Raw genomic sequence first — 24016 nt, forward strand, 5'->3', positions numbered from 1 at the left:
CTGCTGGAGTTCAGACGAGTGAGAGGGGATTTCATAAAGACTTATAAAGTTCTAACAGGATTAGATAGGATAGATGCTGGGAGGATGTTCCTGATGGTGGTTGTGTCCAGAACCAGGCATCACAGTCTAAGGATTCGGGGTGGACCATTTAGGACAGAGATGAGGAGGCATTTCTTCACCCAAAGAGTGGTGAACCTATGGAATTCATTACTGCAGGGAGTAGTGAATGCCAAAACGTTGAATGTATTCAAGGGGCAGTTAGATGTAACTTGAGGCGAATAGGATCAAAGGTTATAGGGAGAAAGCAGAATTCGACTGTTCAGTTGGATGATCAGCCATGATCGTGATGAATGGTGAAGCTGGCTTGAAGGGCTGAATGGCCCTATCTTCTATGTTTAGAGTCTTCTCTGACGAATTAGAAACATAGATCAACCATGCTCTGATTGAATAGCAGAGCAGACTTGAGAGGCTGAATGGGTTTGTTGGCCCTCTGGCAGTGCATTGCAGATCCTAACCATTCGCCGTGTGACAATGCTCCTCCTCATGCCCTCTGCCCCTCCATCCTTCCATTAACGGGAACAGTTTCTCCATCCTCTGTATTTAATTGGATTACACCCTCTGGCGAATTATCTCCCTCAATGTCAAATTGTTCTTTCGATAATCATCCTGGGAAACACTTTGGGAACACTTTACTGTTAAGTGCACATTCTGGTCAGGGAGTTCTTGTGATTAAAATATTGATCAAATATGATGTGGAGATGCTGGTGTTGGGCTAGAGGTGGGCAAGGTCAAAACTCATACAACACCGAGTTATAGTCCAACAGGTATATTTGGAGCACTGCCCCTTCAACAGGCGCCAGTGAGCGACCCTTTGACTTTTTCCTTATAAATTCAGTGACTAAGGTCTTCCTTTCTCACTAGCACCTGATGAAGGGGCAATACCCCAAACGCTAATATTTTCAAGTAAACCAGTTGGACTATAACCTGGTATCATGTGATTTTTGATCTTATTCAGCAATTAAACTACATTTCCCGGCAAACCCCACGGCACCTGGTCCTCCGCATTCCCGGCAAGCCGTACGGCGCTTGGTCCTCCGCGTTCCCGGCAAGCCGTACGGCGCTTGGTCCTCCGCGTTCCCGGCATCCTGTTTGTGTCCATGCAGATGGCGACCTTGTTTGAGACCGTGGCGCCGGCTATGAGCCGTCACTTCGTCCCCGATCCAGCTCTGTGTGGGTCCAGTCTCTACCCTGAATGGATGAGCCCGGAAGTCAGCACGGGAGTGAGTATGAGAGCGGGGTCCCAGGGCGGGAGGCTGCAGTTTGTGGGTCCCCCCCCCCCCCCCCCCCCCCGATGATGCAGCAGTTTTTTGGGAACATGGAATGGGGCTGGCGGGGCTGGTGAGGGGATGGTGAGGGGCTGGTGAGGGGGGCTGGTGAGGGGATGGTGAGGGGCTGGTGAGGGACTGGTGAGGGGGGATGGTGAGGGGGGCTGGTGAGGGGGGATGGTGAGGGGGGATGGTGAGGGGGGATGGTGAGGGGGGCTGGCGAGGGGGGATGGTGAGGGGCTGGCGAGGGGGGATGGTGAGGGGCTGGCGAGGGGGGATGGTGAGGGGGGATGGTGAGGGGCTGGTGAGGGGGGATGGTGAGGGGCTGGTGAGGGGGGCTGGTGAGGGGGGATGGTGAGGGGGGATGGTGAGGGGGGATGGTGAGGGGGGCTGGCGAGGGGGGATGGTGAGGGGGGATGGTGAGGGGGGATGGCGAGGGGATGGCGAGGGGCTGGCGAGGGGGGATGGTGAGGGGCTGGTGAGGGGGGCTGGTGAGGGGGGATGGTGAGGGGGGATGGTGAGGGGGGATGGTGAGGGGGGCTGGCGAGGGGGGATGGTGAGGGGCTGGCGAGGGGGGATGGTGAGGGGCTGGCGAGGGGGGATGGTGAGGGGCTGGCGAGGGGGGATGGTGAGGGGCTGGCGAGGGGGGATGGTGAGGGGCTGGCGAGGGGGGATGGTGAGGGGCTGGCGAGGGGGGATGGTGAGGGGCTGGCGAGGGGGGATGGTGAGGGGCTGGCGAGGGGGGATGGTGAGGGGCTGGCGAGGGGGGATGGTGAGGGGCTGGTGAGGGGGGATGGCGAGGGGGGATGGTGAGGGGGGATGGTGAGGGGGGATGGCGAGGGGATGGCGAGGGGCTGGCGAGGGGGGATGGTGAGGGGGGCTGGCGAGGGGGGCTGGTGAGGGGGGATGGTGAGGGGGGATGGTGAGGGGGGCTGGTGAGGGGGGCTGGTGAGGGGGATGGCGAGGGGATGGTGAGGGGGGATGGTGAGGGGGGATGGTGAGGGACTGGTGAGGGGGGATGGTGAGGGGATGGCGAGGGGGGATGGTGAGGGGGGATGGTGAGGGACTGGTGAGGGGGGATGGTGAGGGGGGATGGTGAGGGGGGATGGTGAGGGGGGCTGGTGAGGGGGGATGGTGAGGGACTGGTGAGGGGGGATGGCGAGGGGGGATGGTGAGGGGATGGTGAGGGACTGGTGAGGGGGGATGGTGAGGGACTGGTGAGGGGGGATGGTGAGGGGCTGGTGAGGGGGGATGGTGAGGGGGGATGGTGAGGGGATGGTGAGGGACTGGTGAGGGGGGATGGTGAGGGACTGGTGAGGGGGGATGGTGAGGGGCTGGTGAGGGGGGATGGTGAGGGGCTGGTGAGGGGGGATGGCGAGGGGGGATGGTGAGGGGGGATGGCGAGGGGGGATGGCGAGGGGCTGGCGAGGGGGGCTGGTGAGGGGGGCTGGTGAGGGGGGCTGGTGAGGGGGGATGGTGAGGGGGGCTGGTGAGGGGGGCTGGTGAGGGGGATGGCGAGGGGGATGGCGAGGGGATGGTGAGGGGGGATGGTGAGGGGGGATGGTGAGGGGGGATGGTGAGGGACTGGTGAGGGGGGATGGTGAGGGGATGGCGAGGGGGGATGGTGAGGGGGGATGGTGAGGGACTGGTGAGGGGGGATGGTGAGGGGGGATGGTGAGGGGGGATGGTGAGGGACTGGTGAGGGGGGATGGCGAGGGGGGATGGTGAGGGACTGGTGAGGGGGGATGGTGAGGGGGGATGGTGAGGGGATGGCGAGGGGGGATGGTGAGGGACTGGTGAGGGGGGATGGTGAGGGGGGATGGTGAGGGGATGGCGAGGGGGGATGGTGAGGGGCTGGCGAGGGGGGATGGTGAGGGACTGGTGAGGGGGGCTGGTGAGGGGGGATGGTGAGGGGCTGGTGAGGGGGGATGGTGAGGGGGGATGGTGAGGGGGGCTGGTGAGGGGCTGGTGAGGGGGGATGGTGAGGGACTGGTGAGGGGGGATGGTGAGGGACTGGTGAGGGGGGTGGTGAGGGGGGATGGTGAGGGGCTGGTGAGGGGGGCTGGTGAAGGGCTGGTGAGGGGGGATGGTGAGGGGCTGGCGAGGGGGGATGGTGAGGGGCTGGCGAGGGGGGATGGTGAGGGGCTGGCGAGGGGGGATGGTGAGGGGGGATGGTGAGGGGCTGGTGAGGGGGGATGGTGAGGGGCTGGCGAGGGGGGATGGTGAGGGGCTGGCGAGGGGGGATGGTGAGGGGCTGGCGAGGGGGGATGGTGAGGGGCTGGCGAGGGGGGATGGTGAGGGGGGCTGGCGAGGGGGGCTGGTGAGGGGGGCTGGTGAGGGGGGATGGTGAGGGACTGGTGAGGGGGGCTGGTGAGGGGGGCTGGTGAGGGGCTGGTGAGGGGGGATGGTGAGGGACTGGTGAGGGGGGCTGGTGAGGGACTGGTGAGGGGGGATGGTGAGGGGGGCTGGTGAGGGGGGCTGGTGAGGGGCTGGTGAGGGGCTGGTGAGGGGGGATGGTGAGGGGCTGGTGAGGGACTGGTGAGGGGGGATGGTGAGGGGGGCTGGTGAGGGGGGATGGTGAGGGGGGCTGGTGAGGGGCTGGTGAGGGGGGATGGTGAGGGGCTGGTGAGGGACTGGTGAGGGGGGATGGTGAGGGGGGCTGGTGAGGGGGGATGGTGAGGGGCTGGTGAGGGGGGATGGTGAGGGGCTGGTGAGGGGGGATGGTGAGGGACTGGTGAGGGGGGCTGGTGAGGGGGGATGGTGAGGGGGGATGGTGAGGGGGGATGGTGAGGGGGGATGGTGAGGGACTGGTGAGGGGGGCTGGTGAGGGGGGATGGTGAGGGACTGGTGAGGGGGGCTGGTGAGGGGGGATGGTGAGGGACTGGTGAGGGGGGCTGGTGAGGGGGGATGGTGAGGGGGGATGGTGAGGGGCTGGCGAGGGGGGCTGGTGAGGGGGGATGGTGAGGGGCTGGTGAGGGGGGATGGTGAGGGGCTGGTGAGGGGGGATGGTGAGGGGCTGGCGAGGGGGGATGGTGAGGGGATGGCGAGGGGGGATGGTGAGGGGATGGCGAGGGGGGCTGGCGAGGGGGGCTGGCGAGGGGGGCTGGTGAGGGGGGCTGGTGAGGGGGGCTGGTGAGGGGGGATGGTGAGGGACTGGCGAGGGGGGATGGCGAGGGGCTGGCGAGGGGGGATGGCGAGGGGCTGGTGAGGGGGGATGGTGAGGGGATGGCGAGGGGGGATGGTGAGGGGCTGGTGAGGGGGGATGGTGAGGGGCTGGCGAGGGGGGATGGTGAGGGACTGGTGAGGGGGGATGGTGAGGGGGGATGGTGAGGGGCTGGTGAGGGGGGATGGTGAGGGACTGGTGAGGGGGGATGGTGAGGGGGGATGGTGAGGGGCTGGCGAGGGGCTGGCGAGGGGGGATGGTGAGGGGCTGGCGAGGGGGGATGGTGAGGGGCTGGTGAGGGGGGATGGTGAGGGGCTGGCGAGGGGGGATGGTGAGGGGGGATGGTGAGGGGCTGGCGAGGGGGGATGGTGAGGGGATGGCGAGGGGGGCTGGCGAGGGGGGATGGTGAGGGGCTGGCGAGGGGGGATGGTGAGGGGATGGCGAGGGGGGATGGCGAGGGGATGGCGAGGGGATGGCGAGGGGCTGGCGAGGGGGGATGGTGAGGGGCTGGTGAGGGGGGATGGTGAGGGGATTGTGAGGGGGGATGGTGAGGGGCTGGTGAGGGGGGATGGTGAGGGGCTGGCGAGGGGGGATGGTGAGGGGATGGCGAGGGGCTGGTGAGGGGGGATGGTGAGGGGGGATGGTGAGGGGCTGGTGAGGGGGGATGGTGAGGGGGGATGGTGAGGGGCTGGTGAGGGGCTGGCGAGGGGGGATGGCGAGGGGGGATGGTGAGGGGATGGCGAGGGGGGATGGTGAGGGGATGGCGAGGGGCTGGCGAGGGGGGATGGTGAGGGGCTGGTGAGGGGGGATGGTGAGGGGGGATGGTGAGGGGCTGGTGAGGGGGGATGGTGAGGGGGGATGGTGAGGGGATGGCGAGGGGGGATGGTGAGGGCCTGGCGAGGGGGGATGGTGAGGGGATGGCGAGGGGGGATGGTGAGGGACTGGTGAGGGGGGATGGTGAGGGGGGATGGTGAGGGGATGGCGAGGGGGGATGGTGAGGGCCTGGCGAGGGGGGATGGTGAGGGGATGGCGAGGGGGGATGGTGAGGGGATGGCGAGGGGGGATGGTGAGGGACTGGTGAGGGGGGATGGTGAGGGGATGGCGAGGGGGGATGGTGAGGGACTGGTGAGGGGGGATGGTGAGGGGGGCTGGTGAGGGACTGGTGAGGGGGGTGGTGAGGGGGGCTGGTGAGGGGCTGGTGAGGGGGGATGGTGAGGGGCTGGTGAGGGGGGCTGGTGAAGGGCTGGCGAGGGGGGATGGTGAGGGGCTGGCGAGGGGGGATGGTGAGGGGCTGGCGAGGGGGGATGGTGAGGGGCTGGCGAGGGGGGATGGTGAGGGGCTGGCGAGGGGGGATGGTGAGGGGGGATGGTGAGGGGCTGGCGAGGGGGGATGGTGAGGGGCTGGCGAGGGGGGATGGTGAGGTGCTGGCGAGGGGGGATGGTGAGGGGCTGGCGAGGGGGGATGGTGAGGGGCTGGCGAGGGGGGATGGTGAGGGGCTGGCGAGGGGGGATGGTGAGGGGATGGCGAGGGGGGATGGTGAGGGGATGGCGAGGGGGGATGGTGAGGGGATGGCGAGGGGCTGGCGAGGGGGGATGGCGAGGGGGGCTGGCGAGGGGGGCTGGCGAGGGGGGCTGGCGAGGGGGGCTGGTGAGGGGGGCTGGTGAGGGGGGATGGTGAGGGGCTGGTGAGGGGGGATGGTGAGGGACTGGTGAGGGGGGCTGGTGAGGGACTGGTGAGGGGGGCTGGTGAGGGGGGCTGGTGAGGGGGGATGGTGAGGGGCTGGCGAGGGGGGATGGTGAGGGGCTGGCGAGGGGGGATGGTGAGGGACTGGTGAGGGGGGATGGTGAGGGACTGGTGAGGGGGGCTGGTGAGGGGGGATGGTGAGGGACTGGTGAGGGGGGCTGGTGAGGGGGGATGGTGAGGGACTGGTGAGGGGGGCTGGTGAGGGGGGCTGGTGAGGGGGGCTGGTGAGGGGGGCTGGTGAGGGGATGGTGAGGGGGGATGGTGAGGGGCTGGTGAGGGGGGATGGTGAGGGGGGATGGTGAGGGGGGATGGTGAGGGGGGATGGTGAGGGGCTGGCGAGGGGGGATGGTGAGGGGCTGGCGAGGGGGGATGGTGAGGGGATGGCGAGGGGGGCTGGTGAGGGGGGCTGGTGAGGGGGGCTGGTGAGGGACTGGTGAGGGGGGCTGGTGAGGGGGGCTGGTGAGGGGCTGGTGAGGGGGGATGGTGAGGGACTGGTGAGGGGGGATGGTGAGGGGGGCTGGTGAGGGGGGATGGTGAGGGGCTGGTGAGGGGGGCTGGCGAGGGGGGCTGGTGAGGGGGGATGGTGAGGGGCTGGCGAGGGGGGATGGTGAGGGGGGATGGTGAGGGGCTGGTGAGGGGGGATGGTGAGGGGCTGGTGAGGGGGGATGGTGAGGGGCTGGTGAGGGGGGATGGTGAGGGGCTGGTGAGGGGCTGGTGAGGGGGGATGGTGAGGGGCTGGTGAGGGGGGATGGTGAGGGGGGATGGTGAGGGGCTGGCGAGGGGGGCTGGTGAGGGGGGCTGGTGAGGGGGGATGGTGAGGGGCTGGTGAGGGGGGATGGTGAGGGGATGGTGAGGGGCTGGTGAGGGGGGATGGTGAGGGGCTGGTGAGGGGGGATGGTGAGGGGCTGGTGAGGGGGGATGGTGAGGGGCTGGTGAGGGGGGATGGTGAGGGGCTGGTGAGGGGGGATGGTGAGGGGGGATGGTGAGGGGGGATGGTGAGGGGCTGGCGAGGGGGGCTGGTGAGGGGGGCTGGTGAGGGGGGCTGGTGAGGGGGGCTGGTGAGGGGATGGTGAGGGGGGCTGGTGAGGGACTGGTGAGGGGGGCTGGTGAGGGGGGCTGGTGAGGGGGGATGGTGAGGGGCTGGCGAGGGGGTTGGCGAGGGGGGATGGTGAGGGGCTGGCGAGGGGGGATGGTGGGGGGATGGTGAGGGGGGATGGTGAGGGGGGCTGGTGAGGGGCTGGCGAGGGGGGATGGTGAGGGGCTGGCGAGGGGGGATGGTGAGGGGCTGGCGAGGGGGGATGGTGAGGGGCTGGCGAGGGGGGATGGTGAGGGGCTGGCGAGGGGGGATGGTGAGGGGCTGGCGAGGGGGGATGGTGAGGGGCTGGCGAGGGGGGATGGTGAGGGGGGCTGGTGAGGGGCTGGCGAGGGGGGATGGTGAGGGGCTGGTGAGGGGGGCTGGCGAGGGGCTGGTGAGGGGGGCTGGCGAGGGGGGATGGTGGGGGGCTGGCGAGGGGGGATGGTGAGGGGCTGGTGAGGGGGGATGGTGGGGGGATGGTGAGGGACTGGTGAGGGGGGCTGGTGAGGGGCTGGTGAGGGGGGATGGTGAGGGGGGATGGTGAGGGGCTGGTGAGGGGGGATGGTGAGGGGCTGGTGAGGGGGGATGGTGAGGGGCTGGTGAGGGGGGATGGTGAGGGGCTGGCGAGGGGGGATGGTGAGGGGGGATGGTGAGGGGCTGGTGAGGGGGGATGGTGAGGGGCTGGTGAGGGGGGCTGGTGAGGGGGGATGGTGAGGGGCTGGTGAGGGGGGCTGGCGAGGGGGGATGGTGAGGGGCTGGCGAGGGGGGATGGTGAGGGGCTGGTGAGGGGGGATGGTGAGGGGCTGGTGAGGGGGGATGGTGAGGGGCTGGTGAGGGGGGCTGGTGAGGGGGGCTGGTGAGGGGGGCTGGTGAGGGGGGCTGGTGAGGGGGGGCTGGTGAGGGGGGATGGTGAGGGGGGCTGGTGAGGGGGGCTGGTGAGGGGGGATGGTGAGGGGCTGGTGAGGGGGGATGGTGAGGGGGGCTGGCGAGGGGGGATGGTGAGGGGCTGGCGAGGGGGGATGGTGAGGGGCTGGCGAGGGGGGATGGTGAGGGGGGATGGTGAGGGGCTGGCGAGGGGGGATGGTGAGGGGGGATGGTGAGGGGCTGGTGAGGGGGGATGGTGAGGGGCTGGTGAGGGGGGATGGTGAGGGGCTGGTGAGGGGGGATGGTGAGGGGCTGGTGAGGGGGGATGGTGAGGGGCTGGTAAGGGGCTGGTGAGGGGGGATGGTGAGGGGCTGGCGAGGGGGGATGGCGAGGGGCTGGCGAGGGGGGATGGTGAGGGGCTGGCGAGGGGGGATGGTGAGGGGGGGATGGTGAGGGGGGATGGTGAGGGGCTGGCGAGGGGGGCTGGCGAGGGGCTGGTGAGGGGGGATGGTGAGGGGCTGGCGAGGGGGGATGGTGAGGGGGGCTGGTGAGGGGGGCTGGTGAGGGGGGCTGGTGAGGGGGGCTGGTGAGGGGGGATGGTGAGGGGCTGGTGAGGGGGGATGGTGAGGGGGGATGGTGAGGGGCTGGTGAGGGGGGCTGGTGAGGGGGGCTGGTGAGGGGGGCTGGTGAGGGGGGATGGTGAGGGGCTGGTGAGGGGGGATGGTGAGGGGGGCTGGTGAGGGGGGCTGGTGAGGGGGGCTGGTGAGGGGGGATGGTGAGGGGCTGGTGAGGGGGGATGGTGAGGGGCTGGTCAGGGGGGCTGGTCAGGGGGGCTGGTGAGGGGCTGGCGAGGGGGGATGGTGAGGGGCTGGCGAGGGGGGATGGTGAGGGGCTGGTGAGGGGGGATGGTGAGGGGATGGCGAGGGGGGATGGTGAGGGGATGGCGAGGGGGGCTGGTGAGGGGGGCTGGTGAGGGGGGCTGGTGAGGGGGGCTGGTGAGGGGGGCTGGTGAGGGGGGCTGGTGAGGGGGGCTGGTGAGGGGCTGGTGAGGGGGGATGGTGAGGGGCTGGTCAGGGGGGCTGGTCAGGGGGGCTGGTGAGGGGCTGGCGAGGGGGGATGGTGAGGGGCTGGCGAGGGGGGATGGTGAGGGGCTGGCGAGGGGGGATGGTGAGGGGATGGCGAGGGGGGATGGTGAGGGGATGGCGAGGGGGGATGGTGAGGGGATGGTGAGGGGGAATGGCGAGGGGGGCTGGCGAGGGGGGCTGGCGAGGGGGGCTGGCGAGGGGGGCTGGCGAGGGGGAATGGCGAGGGGATGGCGAGGGGGGATGGCGAGGGGGGATGGCGAGGGGGGCTGGTGAGGGGGGATGGCGAGGGGCTGGCGAGTGGGGCGTTCGCTGGTGGATGGGGGCAGGTTGGGGAGAGTATGGTCAGGACAGAGTTTGGGTGGTTGTTGATGAGGATTCCACAGGGATTGGTTCTGGGTTCTCTTTTGTTTGTCACTTATATAAATGATTTGGATGAATATAGAAGGTGTAGTTAGTAAGTTTGCGGGTAACACCAACATTGGTGGCATAGTAGACAGTGAAGAAGTTTTTTTAAGAGTACAAAGAACATTGGTGAGGTCACTTCTGAAATACTCCGTGCAATTCTAGTCATCCAGTTATAGGAAAGTTATTATCAAGCTGGAGAGGGTTCAGAAGAGATTTAGCATGATGTTGTAGGGTATGGAAGGTCTGAGTTATGAAGAAAGGTGAGATAGCTTGGGACTTTTCTCACTGGAGAATAGGAGGCTAAGAGGTGGCCTTATAGAAGTTTATAGATAGAATTATTGGTGGTTGTCTTTTCCCTGGCATTGGAGATTTCAAGACTGGGCACATTTTTAAGGTGAGAGGAGAAAGATTTTAAAAAAGACTTGAGGCAAATTTTTCACACAGGGTGGTTTGCATGTGGAATGAACTTTCTGAGAAAGTGGTGGATATGGGTGCAATTACAACGTTTAAAAGACATTTGGACAGATACGTGAATAGGAACCATTTGGAGGGATATGGGCCAGGAGCAGGCTGATGAGACTAGTTTGGGATTATGTTTGGCATGGATTGGTTGGATTGAAGGGTTTGTTTCCATGCAGTAAGTCTCTATGACTATCTATTAATACAAAAGATAAGACAGAAACGTTCACAGCAATCCTCAGCCAGAATGAGTGTGTCTCCCTCCAGTGTTCCTCAGCATCAGAAATGCCAGTGCTCAGCAAATTGGATTCGCTTCATGTGAGTTTTAAAAAATTCATTCACAGGATGAGGGCAGCGCTGGCTAGGTCAGTATTTATTGCCCATCCCTCATTACCAAGAGGGCAATTAAGAGTCAACCACATTGCTGAGGGTCTGGAGTCACGTGTAGGCCAGACCGGGTAAGGACGGCAGTTTCCTTCCCTAAAGGACATTAGTGAACCAGATGGGTTTTTCCAACAATCGACAATAGTTTCATGGTCATCATTAGATTCTAAATTCCAAATTTTACTGAGTTCAAATTACACCATCTGCCGTTGTGGGATTCAAACCCAGATCCCCAGAACATTACTTTGGTCTCTGGATTAAAAGTCTAACGATAATACCACTAGATCATTGCCATATCAAAGAATGGTTGGCGGCACTGGATTCTGGAAAGTCTGAGTCCCGATAACATTGTGGCAATAATACTGAAGGCTTGTGCTCCAGAATCAGCCATGCCCCTAGCAGAGCTGTTCCAGTACTCTGCCAGCATTTGCAGAGAGAAAACCAGAGATAACCTTTTGAGTTTGAATCCAATGTGATACTTTTCTTCAGGACTGAAGGTGTATGGAAAATTAAATCTGACTTTCTATACCGTTGGCTGGGTGGGGGGGATGGGAAGGAATGGGTGGAACAAATGGTGAGATTATCAGAATCTAAAGTTAAAGGCAGTACTAAAAGCTTGGCCAAAATAGGTTTTAAGGAGCATGTTTCCTTTTATACATTTGAATGAGTGTATTATGCCCAGACCAGAATTTATTGTCTGGCCCAATTTGCTATGGAGAAGGTCATAGTGCGTGGTGCCTCTCGTGTGGTGAAAGTCTTCAGTGCAGTTGTTTGTTACTGGATTTGTCATTGCAGTCTTGGGACTCTGCCACCCTCAAGCACCAACCCCCAGCCCCATGAAGGGGCAATTGCACTTCCCCATGATAGCCCTCAAAATTGGAGCCCCCAAGGATGCATTGTTAGACCCTTACTGTATTTTCTCTATACACAACTGTGTAGCCAAATTCCGAACGAGTGCCACCTACAAGTTTGCTGATGACACCACCGTAGTAGGATAGATATTGAACAACAACAAGTCAGAATACAGAAAGGAGATAGAGGGCTTGGTGGCATGGCACAATTATAACAACCTCTGTCAATGTTGGCAAAACAAAAAAGCTGACCATTGCCACAGAAAGGCTGCCATAATCATGAAAGACCCTTCCCATCTTGGTAATGATCTGTTGCAACTTCTTCCATCAGGCAGAAGATACCGAAGCTTGAACATGCGCATCAATAGGTTCAAGAACAGCTTCTTCCCCTCTGTTATTAGACAGATGAATGAACGGTCAAACTTCAAATAATGTTGATCTTGTTTTGCCCTGTGCAGTGTAACCTGTATTCTCACTCTGTCTAAGCACCCTATGATTGTATGTCGTCGCTTATTAGAGTTCCCTGTACTGCTCACAAACAAAAGCTTTTCACTGTGCTTAGGTGCACATGACAACAATAAATCAAATATAATTTTAATTGGTGTTAAATGTAGAGTATGCTGTAAATTGAGCGATTCTGCAATGTCATATTATACTTGAATTTTTCTGACTTTGGATATTTAGTTTCTCTCTCCTATGGCGGATTAATTTGTAAAAATTCTCGTATAAAATTTATCTCTTCTAAAACAGACCACCATAATGGCTGTGGAGTTTGATGGTGGAGTTGTTATTGGTGCTGATTCTCGAACCACCACAGGGTAAGTCTGCTGATTTTGGACATTGCAACATGGGCATGAATCTGATGGACATCATATGGGCCTGAAGTTATACATATATTACTTTAAATTGGTTCTAATATCCAGATTTGATTATTCTTAATGGTTAAATTCATTCAGATAAGCTCCTGAAAGTTAAGTATGGGCCTGACTTTGTAAGAGAAATCCCTTGCTTCTCTTCAGATTGGTAACATGGGACTTTACATGTCTAGTTAAGAGGGCCTTGGTTAATATCTTCAACACTGCAGTGTTTTGAATCCACAAGTTCTTAACATCGTGTCTTGATCAGGGAACTCCTCCATACTGATGATGCTATGATAGTCAGTCATATGGAACTAAGCTACAAAGACAAGTGTCACATCTCCCATGTCAGTAACTAGTTCTCCTTTTCTACAAGTTTGAAGGATACTTTCAACCTGTCATTAATACTGTAAGCAGTGATTTTTCACACCTGGGAAACTTTAGCCAACAACAGTTATGGAGACCAGGAGGCTTCAGTTAGAATGGTACATTGTCTTTGCAAAATATAGTCTTTCGAGTCTGAGGACAAACTTTGGACTGTTGGTGCAATGTCGGGGAAATTTGCAAAACTGTTACAGCTGAACAGTATCCAGGCTGGGAGCTCAGAATAACAAACATTACTTCCTCAAATTTTGTAAACAAGAGCACATTGTGATAGTTAGCTTTTTCCTTTTATTCTCAGTTACTGCTTCATTGAAATTAATCTAGTGTTGGATTTATAATGTAGAACATATTTGCAACACTCGGCATTTTCAGGCACTACCTGTAGGGAATGGGGAAACCAGTGTCCAGACACTTTATGGAAGTATTGCAGGTGAGTAGCTTTTATTAGAAGGAATAAAGCAGTTGGGGATGGGGGCGATAAAGAATCCCAAATGCGAATCTGAATATAAGCAAATTTAATGGGATCAACTGGTGCTATATAAATGGACAGATATTTTCTCCTGTTACGACACAGAGTATACCCTCCTGCAGAACTTAAAATCAGCAACACAGAAAAGACTTATCCCGTGCAGTAATCTGTAAAGATTCAAATGCCCAAGAACTATTTAAAATAAAGATTAGCAACTTTCAGAAATAAAGTACAACAGAGAATAATTAATTAACCGCTATTTACAATTTCTTCCTCTAACCTGTCTTTTACCTTCCCTTCTATAATACTTGTCCGATAAAACTCCCAATTAAGATTTACAATACTCTTCCTAGTTCCCCTTATCCTACAGGCATTTATCTTTCAGACAGTACGTGAGCTCATGTGAAAATAGCCAAATGGCAATTTTGGTGAAATGCAAATTCTTTGTAGGATCATAGAATCCTGATGATATCTCTCTGCCCTTCCTGTGCAATTGCAATCATTAACATTACTTGTAATGCACTACATTTTTTCTCCTCCAGGTCATACATCGCTAATAGGGTAACGGATAAACTGACCCCTATTCATGATCTGATTTTCTGTTGTCGCTCAGGATCTGCAGCAGATACCCAAGCAATTGCAGATGCAGTGGCCTATCAGCTTGGTTTCCACAGGTTGGTTGCTATGTGAATACTATCCAGATTCTGTTTGAAATATGATGAAATGCAGGAATGGATTATGAATGAAAAAACTTTATGAATATAGATTTCTACTGAAAGTTAAGATGTAAATCTGTATTCATTTTGAGCGATATTGGCAGTGCTAGTGGCTGCATTAAGACCCTTGAAGTAATGTAATTGTACCACAGTGAGTGGGATTTAATTCTGTCATGGGGCTGAGTTGAGTGATTGGAAAGATGTTTGCTAAGTTTGATTTTGGATTGCTTGGTGTAGAGAATCCTGACAGCACTGTAGGAGGCAATTTGGTTTGTCAACATGTCTCTGTGGAGCTACCTAATTCATCCTATCCTTGTGCTGCTTCCCTATAGTTTTGGAATTGGTGTCATTATGAATTATTTGCTCCAATTCCTTCTTAAATGTTACTATTAAAACTTCTGCCACTACCAAAGTTGAGTTCAGGTGATATCCTTTGTAGAAGGCCGTTCAGCCCCTCGAGCCTGCTCTGCCTTTCAATAAGACCATGGCTGATCTGCAACCTAACTCCATATGCCTGCCTTGGGCCCATACCCCTATCATTGCTTAATAAATAATTGTCTATCTCTGGTTTAAATTTAATGATTGAAATAGCATTGTTGTAGACCACGCTAGACCTCCCTCAAAATATCTTAAGAGGGTAGTCCAGACTTGTAACCTTTTCCTTTTTTTAATGGTAGGTGTAAAGTGGATATTCCAGGAGTGGTGCAGCTGATCAAACTACTTGGCTTTAAGCAAAATAGAATTTATTTAAACACTACAGATGAAACACAAACAAAGGAAAACAGAATTTAGAATAACTTAACTAAGTACCCGTTCCAATCTCTACAGCATCCCATACATACACCCCTTGGCAAAAGATAAATTCAAATACAGGTTCAAATGCAGGAGAGATTTCAGAGAAAAAAATCAGGCAAGAAGTATCTGTTGAAACATGGGACCTATTTTCACTGTAGCAGCTTCTGACTGCCTGCTAAAATTAAAACGAAACTAGAAGAAACCTGAATTGGGATAAGTTTGCATTAGTATGATATTCATTGTTCATAAGATTATGAAGGAGACCTTGATGCTAAGTCTTACTCCTTCAAAAACGAAAGATATTTTCCTCTGCCCAGCTGGACAGGGCTACCAAACTGATGAAGCTGCAACACAAGGCTACTTATATATCAGGAGAAAGTGAGGACTGCAGATGCTGTAGATCAGAGCTGAAAATGTGTTGCTGGAAAAGCGCAGCAGGTCAGGAGCAGGAGAATCGACGTTTCGGGCATGAGCCCTTCTTACTTTATATATCAGCCAATGGAAAAGTACTGAGTAGATAAAGCTGACAGATCCCACGATCAACAGATCAGATCTAAACGGCGGCACGGTGGTACAGTGGTTAGCACTGCTGCCTCACAGCGCCAGACACCCAGGTTCAATTCCCACCTCAGGCAACTGTCTGTGTGGAGTTTGCACATTCTCCCTGTATCTGCGTGGGTTTCCTCCGGGTGCTCTGGTTTCCTCCCACAGTCCAAAAATGTGCAGGTTAGGTGAATTGGCCATGCTAAATTGTCCATAGTGTTAGGTGAAGGGGTAAATGTAGGGGAACGGGTCTGGGTGGGTTGCTCTTCAGAGGGTCGGTGTGGACTTGTTGGGCCGAAGGGCCTGTTTCCACACTGTAAGTAATCTAATCTCATCTAACTGGTCATTCCCCTGCTCTTGTTTAAGTAGACACTCCCAGACATCAAAAGGGCAGTGTTGTCATAGCACCAGCTGTTATTTGAAGAAGAGTGTTCCATACTATGCTTTACATCTCTCCTGAATGGCCTGGCCCTAATTCTTAAAGTATGCCACCCAGTTCCAGAATCTTCAACCAGTGGTAATAAAGGCCTGGTCTGTCTAATCTCTTCTCATTGCTTAACCCCAGAGGTTCAGCTGTCATCCTGGATTGGTGACGTTTGTCCTTTCTTTCTATTCTCTTTGGCCATTTGTGAGGTCTTGGAAGATTAGATAATAGCCTATGTTGTCCCATTGGTTAAGTAGGGGAGCAAGGATAATCCTGGAAACTACAGGCCTGTGAGTCTGATGTTGGTGAATTATTGGAAAATATTCTCAGCAACAAGAACTATACGCATTTAGAAGCAAAAGGACTTATTAGTGATAGAATGCGTTGTTTTGTGCGTGGGCGATTGTGCCTCACTAACTTGATTGAGGGAAAAGCAGTTTATGTTGTCTACGTGGACATCAGTAAAGACTTTGGCAAGGTCCCTAAAGGCAAGCTGGTACAAAAGGTGAAGTCACATGGTGTCAGGCAAGATAGTCATAGGAGACAGAGGGTAGCAGTGGAAGGGTGCTTTTCAGAATGGAGGGTTGTGGCTAGTGGTGTTCAGTGTTGGGACCTCAGCTGTTTGTGATCTACATAAATGATTTTGTGTGTCCCAGCGACGTTCTCTGAAACATTCTGCAAGTTGGTGTCCTGTCTTCCCAATGTAGAGGAGACCACATCGAGAGTAACAGACACAATAGATTGAACAGTTCGCCAACTTCATGAACCCTTCCACCCTGACCTCCCATTCACCTGGACGTTTCAGAGAACATCTCTGGAACACATGTGCTAAACAACTCCACCGCCCTCTGGCCAAACACTTTAGCTCCCTCTGCCAAGGACACGCAAGTCCTGGGTCTCCTTCACCGCCAAACTCTAGCCACCCGACGCCTGGAGGAAGAATGTCTCTTCTTTTGCTTTGGGACCCTCCAACCACCCAGGATCAATGTGGATTTTACCAGTTTCCTCACTTCCCCTCCCCCCACCTTATCCCAGATCGAACCTTCCAACTCTGCACTGTCCTCCCCAGTTATCTCTTAGTCCCCTTGGGCCACACCCGTATTCCTGATGAGAGCTTGTGATTGAAGTGTCTACTCACCTGCTCCTCTGATGCTGCCTGACTGGCTGCACTACACTTTGACTGCAGCTAGGGTTTTGTATAATTGCAGCACAATGTTTGTATCCTTGTACTCCAGGCCTTTAGACATAAAGGCTGGTATTCCATTTAGTCGTCTTGACTGTTTTCTGCACCTGTGTATCGCATTTTAAAAAAAAGCCAAGTCTCTGTTTATCTTCGTTCCTTTTGAGAAAAATATTTTGGTCTATCCTTTCTCAATCTGAAATGGATAATCTCATACTTGCTTATATTAAAATCTGTCTGCCACAGCTTTGTATATTTACCTAATCTATCAATATCCTGTTGTAATTTTATGCTGTGACCAACACCATCTACAATGCTGTCCAAGTTTGTGTCATCAGCAAATGTGGATAATTAACTTTTTATGCTATCATCTAAGTCGTTAATGAAGATGGTAAACAATTGATGCTGCAACACAGAATCCTGTGGAACACCACTGCCAATTTGAGTCCTTACCCCCATTCCAAATCTCTGTTTCCTGCCACTCAACCAATTTTCTATATATGTAAGTGTGTTGCCCTTAATCTCCTGGGTATTCAACTGGAAAAAATGGACCATGGGTAAGATCCTAAAACGGAGGAATAATAAATGCTGCCCTTTTCATTGAAAATGAGTAAACAGTCAGGAACAGGTGATTCCAATCTCCAAAGTGCAGGGTATTTTTGACTGTTTTTATCTTTCAAATGATGGGAATGCAAATCCAGTGAAACGAGCTGGTGCCTGCATCAATACCAAGCCAGGTATATTCTCTGAGTGGTCTGTGAATGATAAAATGCAGCATTCTTGCTGATAATAATTTAAGTAAAAAGTAATAATGACCTAAAATATGAAAATTTAAACTCCGTATGGTTGGACTTTACATAGAAGCACAAAATAGTATCAGTCTCTACTATTGCTGAGGCCTTACTTGCCTGCTAATTCATCTTCTGAAGTGAAGGAGTTTTAAAAACTCCAATCAGAATTCAGCAACTGGTGATTTCTGTAATCTAGTCTGCTAAATTTGTATCTGTTAAATTGAATCTTATTAAATTATTGGTTACATTTTGCATTCAGATTGAGAAAATACACAGTGGTATGAAAACAGTTAGTTTTTTTTAAATTTCAAAACTAATTAAAATAAGGATGGAGGGTCAGGCGCTGTGTTATTTCTGCATGATGTTAGGTTGGTGAACTCCATTGTGGTTCCCAGTGATCATGTCTGTAGCAAATGATGGTAGCTCAAGGAGCTCCGGTTCAGATTCGATGAGTTGGAGTCTAAGCTTCAGACATTGTAACATATCAGGGAGGCAACAAGTTACCTGGGCGCTACCTACCCCTTAGACTCACTCAAATTCAGCCAGTGGTCAGGGGCAGGATGGTGTGGCTAAGAGTAAGGCAAGTAGAGGGATTCAGGAGCTAGAGTTACAGGAGCCTCAGCCCTTGTCTTTGTGCAACAGGTTCAAGAGTCTTGCTCCCTTTGTGCATGGGAATGGGGACTTCAGAGAGGGTGAGCCGACTGACCATGGCACCATGGTGCAGGGAGCCATTTAAGTGGGGAGAGAGAAGAAAAACGTCTAATTGTTGTGGTTCTGTTCGCCGAGCTGGGAATTTGTGTTGCAGACGTTTCGTCCCCTGTCTAGGTGACATCCTCAGTGCTTGGGAGCCTTCTGTGAAGTGCTTCTGTGATCTTTCCTCCGGCATTTATAGTGGTTTGTCTCTGCCGCTTCCGGTTGTCAGTTCCAGCTGTCCGCTGCAGTGGCCGGTATATTGGGTCCAGGTCGATGTGCTTATTGATTGAATCTGTGGATGAGTGCCATGCTTCTAGGAATTTCCTGGCTGTTCTCTGTTTGGCTTGTCCTATAATAGTAGTGTTGTCCGAGTCAAATTCATGTTGCTTGTCATCTGCGTGTGTGGCTACTAAGGATAGCTGGTCGTGTCGTTTCGTGGCTGGTTGGTGTTCATGGATACGGATCGTTAGCTGTCTTCCTGTTTGTCCTATGTAGTGTTTTATGCAGTCCTTGCAAGGGATTTTGTGCACTACATTGGTTTTGCTCATGCTGGGTATCGGGTCCTTTATTCTGGTGAGTTGTTCTCTGAGAGTGGCTGTTGGTTTGTGTGCTGTTATGAGTCCTCGTGGTCGCAGTAGTCTGGCTGTCAGTTCGGAAATGCTCTTGATGTATGGTAGTGTGTCTAGTCTGTTGGGTTGTGTACAAAATCCCATGCAAGGACTGCACAAAACACCACATAGGACAAACCAGAAGACAGCTAACAATCTGCATCCATGAACACCAACTAGCCACGAAACGACATGACCAGCTATCCTTAGTAGCCACACACGCAGATGACAAGCAACATGAGTTCGACTGGGACAACACTACTATTATAGGACAAGCCAAACCGAGAACAGGCAGGGAATTCCTAGATGCATGGCACTCATCCACAGATTCAATCAATAAGCACATTGACCTGGACCCAATATACCGGCCACTGCAACGGACAGCTGGAACTGACAACTGGAAGCAGCAGATTCAAACCACTACAAATGCCGGAGGAAAGATCGCAGAAGCGCTTCACAGGAGGCTCCCAAGCACTGAGGATGTCACCTAGACAGGGGACGAAACGTCTGCAACACAAATTCCGAGCTCGGCGAACAGAACCACAACAACGAGCACCCGAGCTACGAATCTTCTCACAAACTTTGAAAAAGTCAAATAATTGGGGATAGTATAATTAGAACAGTGACTATGCCTCTATGTGACCAGGAATGAGAGTCCTGAAGGTTGTGTTGCCTGCCTGGTGCTTGGGTTTGGGATGTCTCATCTGGGCTGCAGACGAACTTGGGAGTGGAAGGATAAAGATCTAGTGGTCGTAGTCCACGTAGGTTCAAAAGACATAGACAAAACTAGGGTAGAAGTTCTGCTAAGGGAGTGTGAGCAGCTCGGAGCTAAATTGAAAATCTCCAGATTACTATGAGCTAATTGGCATAGGGTCAATAAGATTAAGCAGGTAAATGAGTGGCTTAAAGATAAATGTGGATAAAATGTATTTGAATTCATGGGGCATTGGCACCAGTACTGAAGAAAAAGGGATCTGTCCCAGTGTGGCGGTCTTCATCTGAACTGTGCTGGGACCAGAGTCCTAATGAATCTCATAACCAGGGATGTAGGTATGGCTTTAAACTAAATGGGGGAAGGGAGGATTCAGTTATAGAGGGGAAATTAGAAAACCCAAATAAAAGGAGGAGGTAAGAGTGCAAGTTAGCGATGTGATGGATGGTTACCAGACAATAATGGTGAGGGACAGAACAGGTGAATATCTTTATGCAACAAGGAATTATAAAAAGGTAGGATAATTTACCAGTGGAACAAATTTAAAAGTTTTATATTTAAATGCATGAAGCATTCGAAATAAAGTGGATGAATTGATCACGCAATTTATATGTAAACATGTACGATATAATTGGGATTGCAGAGAGATTGCTGCAGAGTGACCAGGCATAGGTATTGAATGTCCCAGGGTATTCAGTATTTAGGAAGGACAGGCAAAAAGGAAATGGTTAAAGAGGAAATTAACACAAAGTGACAAAGGATATTAGCTCTGACAACATGGAGTCTGTATGTGTTGAGTTGAGAAATACCAAGGGGCAAAGAACATTAGTGGGTGTCATATATAGACCCCCAAACTGCAGTGCTGATGTTGGGGAATGGCGTTGAACAGGAAATTCGAGATGTGATAAGGGAATATCAGTGATCATGGGTCATTTTAATCTACACATAGATTGGGCAGATCAGATTAGGCACAATGCCATAGAGGAGGAAAGTATGTATGGGATGGTTTCCTTGACCAATATGTGGGGGAACCAACTAGAGAGTAGGCCATCTTAGATTGGGTACTTGGTATAATTAGAAAGGAATCATTTCCAATCTAGCTGTACGAGACCCTTGGGGATGAGCAACCATAACATATCAATATTAGAGAAGTGAAGGTGGGAAAATTGAGGGGATTGAAGGTTGATAAATCCCCAACGCTTGATAATCTATATCCCAAAGTACTTAAGGAAGTGGCTGTAGAAATGTTGGATGAATTGGTCTTCTGCCAGGATTCTCTAGACTCTGGAAGAGTCCCTGCAGATTGGAGGGTAGCTCATGTTACTCTTAATTGTTACGACAAGGCGGTAAACTAAATGCACAAAAGTTCACCCCACCTCGTAATCTCTTAAAATATGAATAACAGAGAATTACTCAAATTCCACTATTTAACAAAAAAAATCAATTTTATTCATTAACTCTTAAAGTGACCATTAAACAACAAGTATTTACAACTCTAAGCCTCCTTTCTCTTAAAGGTTTGTTATCCCACTCTATAACAATCTACGATCCAAAAACCCCTATTAAATTTATAGCACCTTAATGTTTCCAAAGCCAGACAGCAACTGAAGAAGAAGAGACATTGTTGTTTCTTCTTGACTGTTGCATATCCATGGGAAATTGAGTTGTTGTCAGTCCTAGGAATTTGAAGCTGTCTACACTCGTGACCTCTGTTCCTTTGATGTAGATGGGAGTATGTTCTCCTCTATTCTTTCTGAAATCCATGATCAATTCTTTAGTCTTGCCGATGTTGAGAGAGAGGTTGTTATCATTGCATGTCACCAAGCCCTCTATCTCCCTTCTGTATTTTGACTCGTTCAATATCCGTCCAACAATGTTGTCAGCAAATGTGTTGATGCTATTCATTTGGAATTTAGCAACACAGTTATGGGTGTACAGGTGTTTAGTAGGGAGCTGAGGTGGGGGTGGTGGTGGGGGGAAGGTGGGGGAGGGCTCCAGCGTCAAGTGTTATTATGGTTGAGGTGCAGTTACCTATTTTCACTGATTGCGGTCTGTGGGTCAGAAAGCTGAGGATCTTGATGCAGAGGGCGGAGCCAAGAACAAGATCAGTGTTTTGCAATCAATCTGGAGGGGATAATGGTGTTGAAGTCGGAGCTGTAGTCAATGAGCAGGAGTTTAACATAGGTGTCCTTGTTGTTGAGATGAGTGTAGGATTAGGGATATGGCATCCGCTGTGGACCTGTTACCTTGGTAGGTAGATTCTAAGGGATCGAGGCAGGCTGGGATACTGGAATTGATGTGGGCCATGGCAAGCCTGCTGATGCACTTCATGATTATTGAGGACTACTATAGGTAGTCATTCAGGCACATTGCATGTGTTTCCTTAGGTATGAGGATGGTGGTGGTCTTGAAGCAATGGGGACTTCAGCTTGCTGGAGGGAGAGGTTGAAGATGTTAGTAATACCTCCGCCAGTTGGTCCGTAGAGGATCTGAGTACTTGGATGGGGACACTGTCCAGACCTATCACTTTCCTTGGGTTCACTCTCAGGAAGAGAGATCTGATGTCTGCAGTGGTGACCCAGGGAATAGGTGTTGGGGCAGGTGTCACCATGCCGCTGGCATTCTGCTCAAACCGAGCATATAAGGCATGGGGTGTTTCAGGGAGGGATGTGTCTTTGTCCACTATCTTGTTCTGCTTCATTTTATATCCTGTAATGTTGTTTAGACCTTGCCATAGGTGGCTGGAATCTGTCTGTTAGGTTTGGGTTTTTAACTTGCTCCAGTACTGCCTCTTGGCATCCCTGATGACTTTGCGGAGATCATATCTGGAGTTCCAGTATTGATCTGGATCATCTGACTTGAACGCTATCTGTCTGGTTTTCCTGTTTGAATTTCCTGGTTGATCCAAGGTTTACAGATGGGGAACACTCGGATTGACTTATTTTGTATGCAGTTCTCCACACGTTTGCTTCTCACTGTTGAGAAACAGCGACTGCCTCAGAATGTTTCTCTGCCCAAAATGGTTGTTCACAGCCAGATTTTTATTCAAATTAAAATGCTGCTATCAGCAAATTATCAAATCAGGCTACCGTATTAGATACAGGATTTGCCTGGTTCTGGAGCATAGGCCCATTTATTGTCAATAGGTTGAGGTCATTAACTTTTAAAACTTCCAGTCCTTCCTTGGATGGCTGTCAAAGTGTAAGGTATAGAAGAATTAGGGAGAGCTATTTGCACCATGAGGGACTGTTGTCAAAGAGTTTCTCACCTCGTCCCTGCCCCTGAAGGCTCCAGACTATGGTTAACCAGTTGTTAACACAATTCATGAAATGGATGTTTGGTCTCATTCAACTATTTCTGTCCCATGTGTTATGAACCAGGCCAGACCATCTCAAAAATATTTTGAGGTAGCCAAGACCCAACCTTTTCCTATTTTAAAGACAGATATGAAGTGGATATTCCAGAAGTGATGCAGCTGGTCAAACCACTCTGCTCTAAGCGAAACAATTTATTTAAACACCACAGTTGAAACACAAACCGAAGAAAACGGAATTTAGAATAGCTTAACTTGGTGCTTGCCAGCTGTCACTTTCTCTTAAAGGTATAGTACACACGTACAGCTTCATAACACTGTATAATGCATCAAGTGTATTTGTGTCAACATGTTCTCCACTGGCTGAAATGTGCAGGGCATCTACTGTACAAAAACAGTGCTGAAATACTGAGCAGGTCTTGCAGCATCTGTGAAAAGAGAAGCCATGTTGGTGTTTCAAGAGCAGTGTGATTCTGTAGAATATTTATGATCCAATATGTGCAACAGAACATTGATTCTGTAGATGTTGTATTGCCGTGAATGATTAACAGAATATGCTGATTTGGACTTTAAGTCTTACTGTATGACAGAGCAGCAAAAGCTTTAGGAGAAAGTGAGGATTGCAGATGCTGGAGATCGGAGCTGAAAATGTGTTGCTGGAAAAGCGCAGCAGGTCAGGCAGCATCCAAGGAGCAGGAGAATCGACGTTTCGGGCATGAGCCCTTCTTCATTCCCGAAACGTTGATTCTCCTGCTCCTTGGATGCTGCCTGACCTGCTGCACTTTTCCAACAACACATTTTCAGCAAAAGCTTTACACTAGTTAACTTGGTAAAAGGATACACAGGAGACAAATGACTTGCATAGAATGTGAGGGTGCAGGTAGGAGTGAAGGGTCATCTATGAAGATGCATGGAGAAATGCAAACAATGACTCTTAGCTCTTAATTCAATGCCTTGTTTCAATGATGCCGGCTGGAATTCACAGCTAGCTGATCAGTGGCAAGATGCTACTGCCAGGGACCCTGGAGCTCTGTCCCAGGCACTAAAGTATATGTTGGGTATGCCAAGGGTACTGGAGGCCCACAGGATGTCTCTGTGGAGTGAGAATCGTATATATGTCTGCAGGCTAAAAGGACACTGAGGAAGAAAATGGAATTTAACTCACTGTTTTTGGTAT

At 53.0% G+C, this 24016-nt stretch overlaps 1 protein-coding gene across 1 annotated transcript in view; it reads left to right on the top strand.

The window, feature by feature from the left end:
• The first annotated feature begins 1100 nt into the window (after nucleotides 1-1100).
• Nucleotides 1101-24016, top strand: part of LOC140492667 (proteasome subunit beta type-6-like) — a 38808-nt gene continuing 15892 nt past the window's right edge. The window contains exons 1-3 of the mRNA XM_072591709.1: nucleotides 1101-1280; nucleotides 12105-12172; nucleotides 13607-13738. Coding sequence (XP_072447810.1) covers nucleotides 1158-1280; nucleotides 12105-12172; nucleotides 13607-13738 — 323 coding nt within the window. The 5' untranslated portion in view covers nucleotides 1101-1157. The remainder of the gene's footprint in view (nucleotides 1281-12104; nucleotides 12173-13606; nucleotides 13739-24016) is intronic.

Source organism: Chiloscyllium punctatum, chromosome 21 (assembly GCF_047496795.1).
Source record: "Chiloscyllium punctatum isolate Juve2018m chromosome 21, sChiPun1.3, whole genome shotgun sequence".
Classification (NCBI taxonomy): domain Eukaryota; kingdom Metazoa; phylum Chordata; class Chondrichthyes; order Orectolobiformes; family Hemiscylliidae; genus Chiloscyllium; species Chiloscyllium punctatum.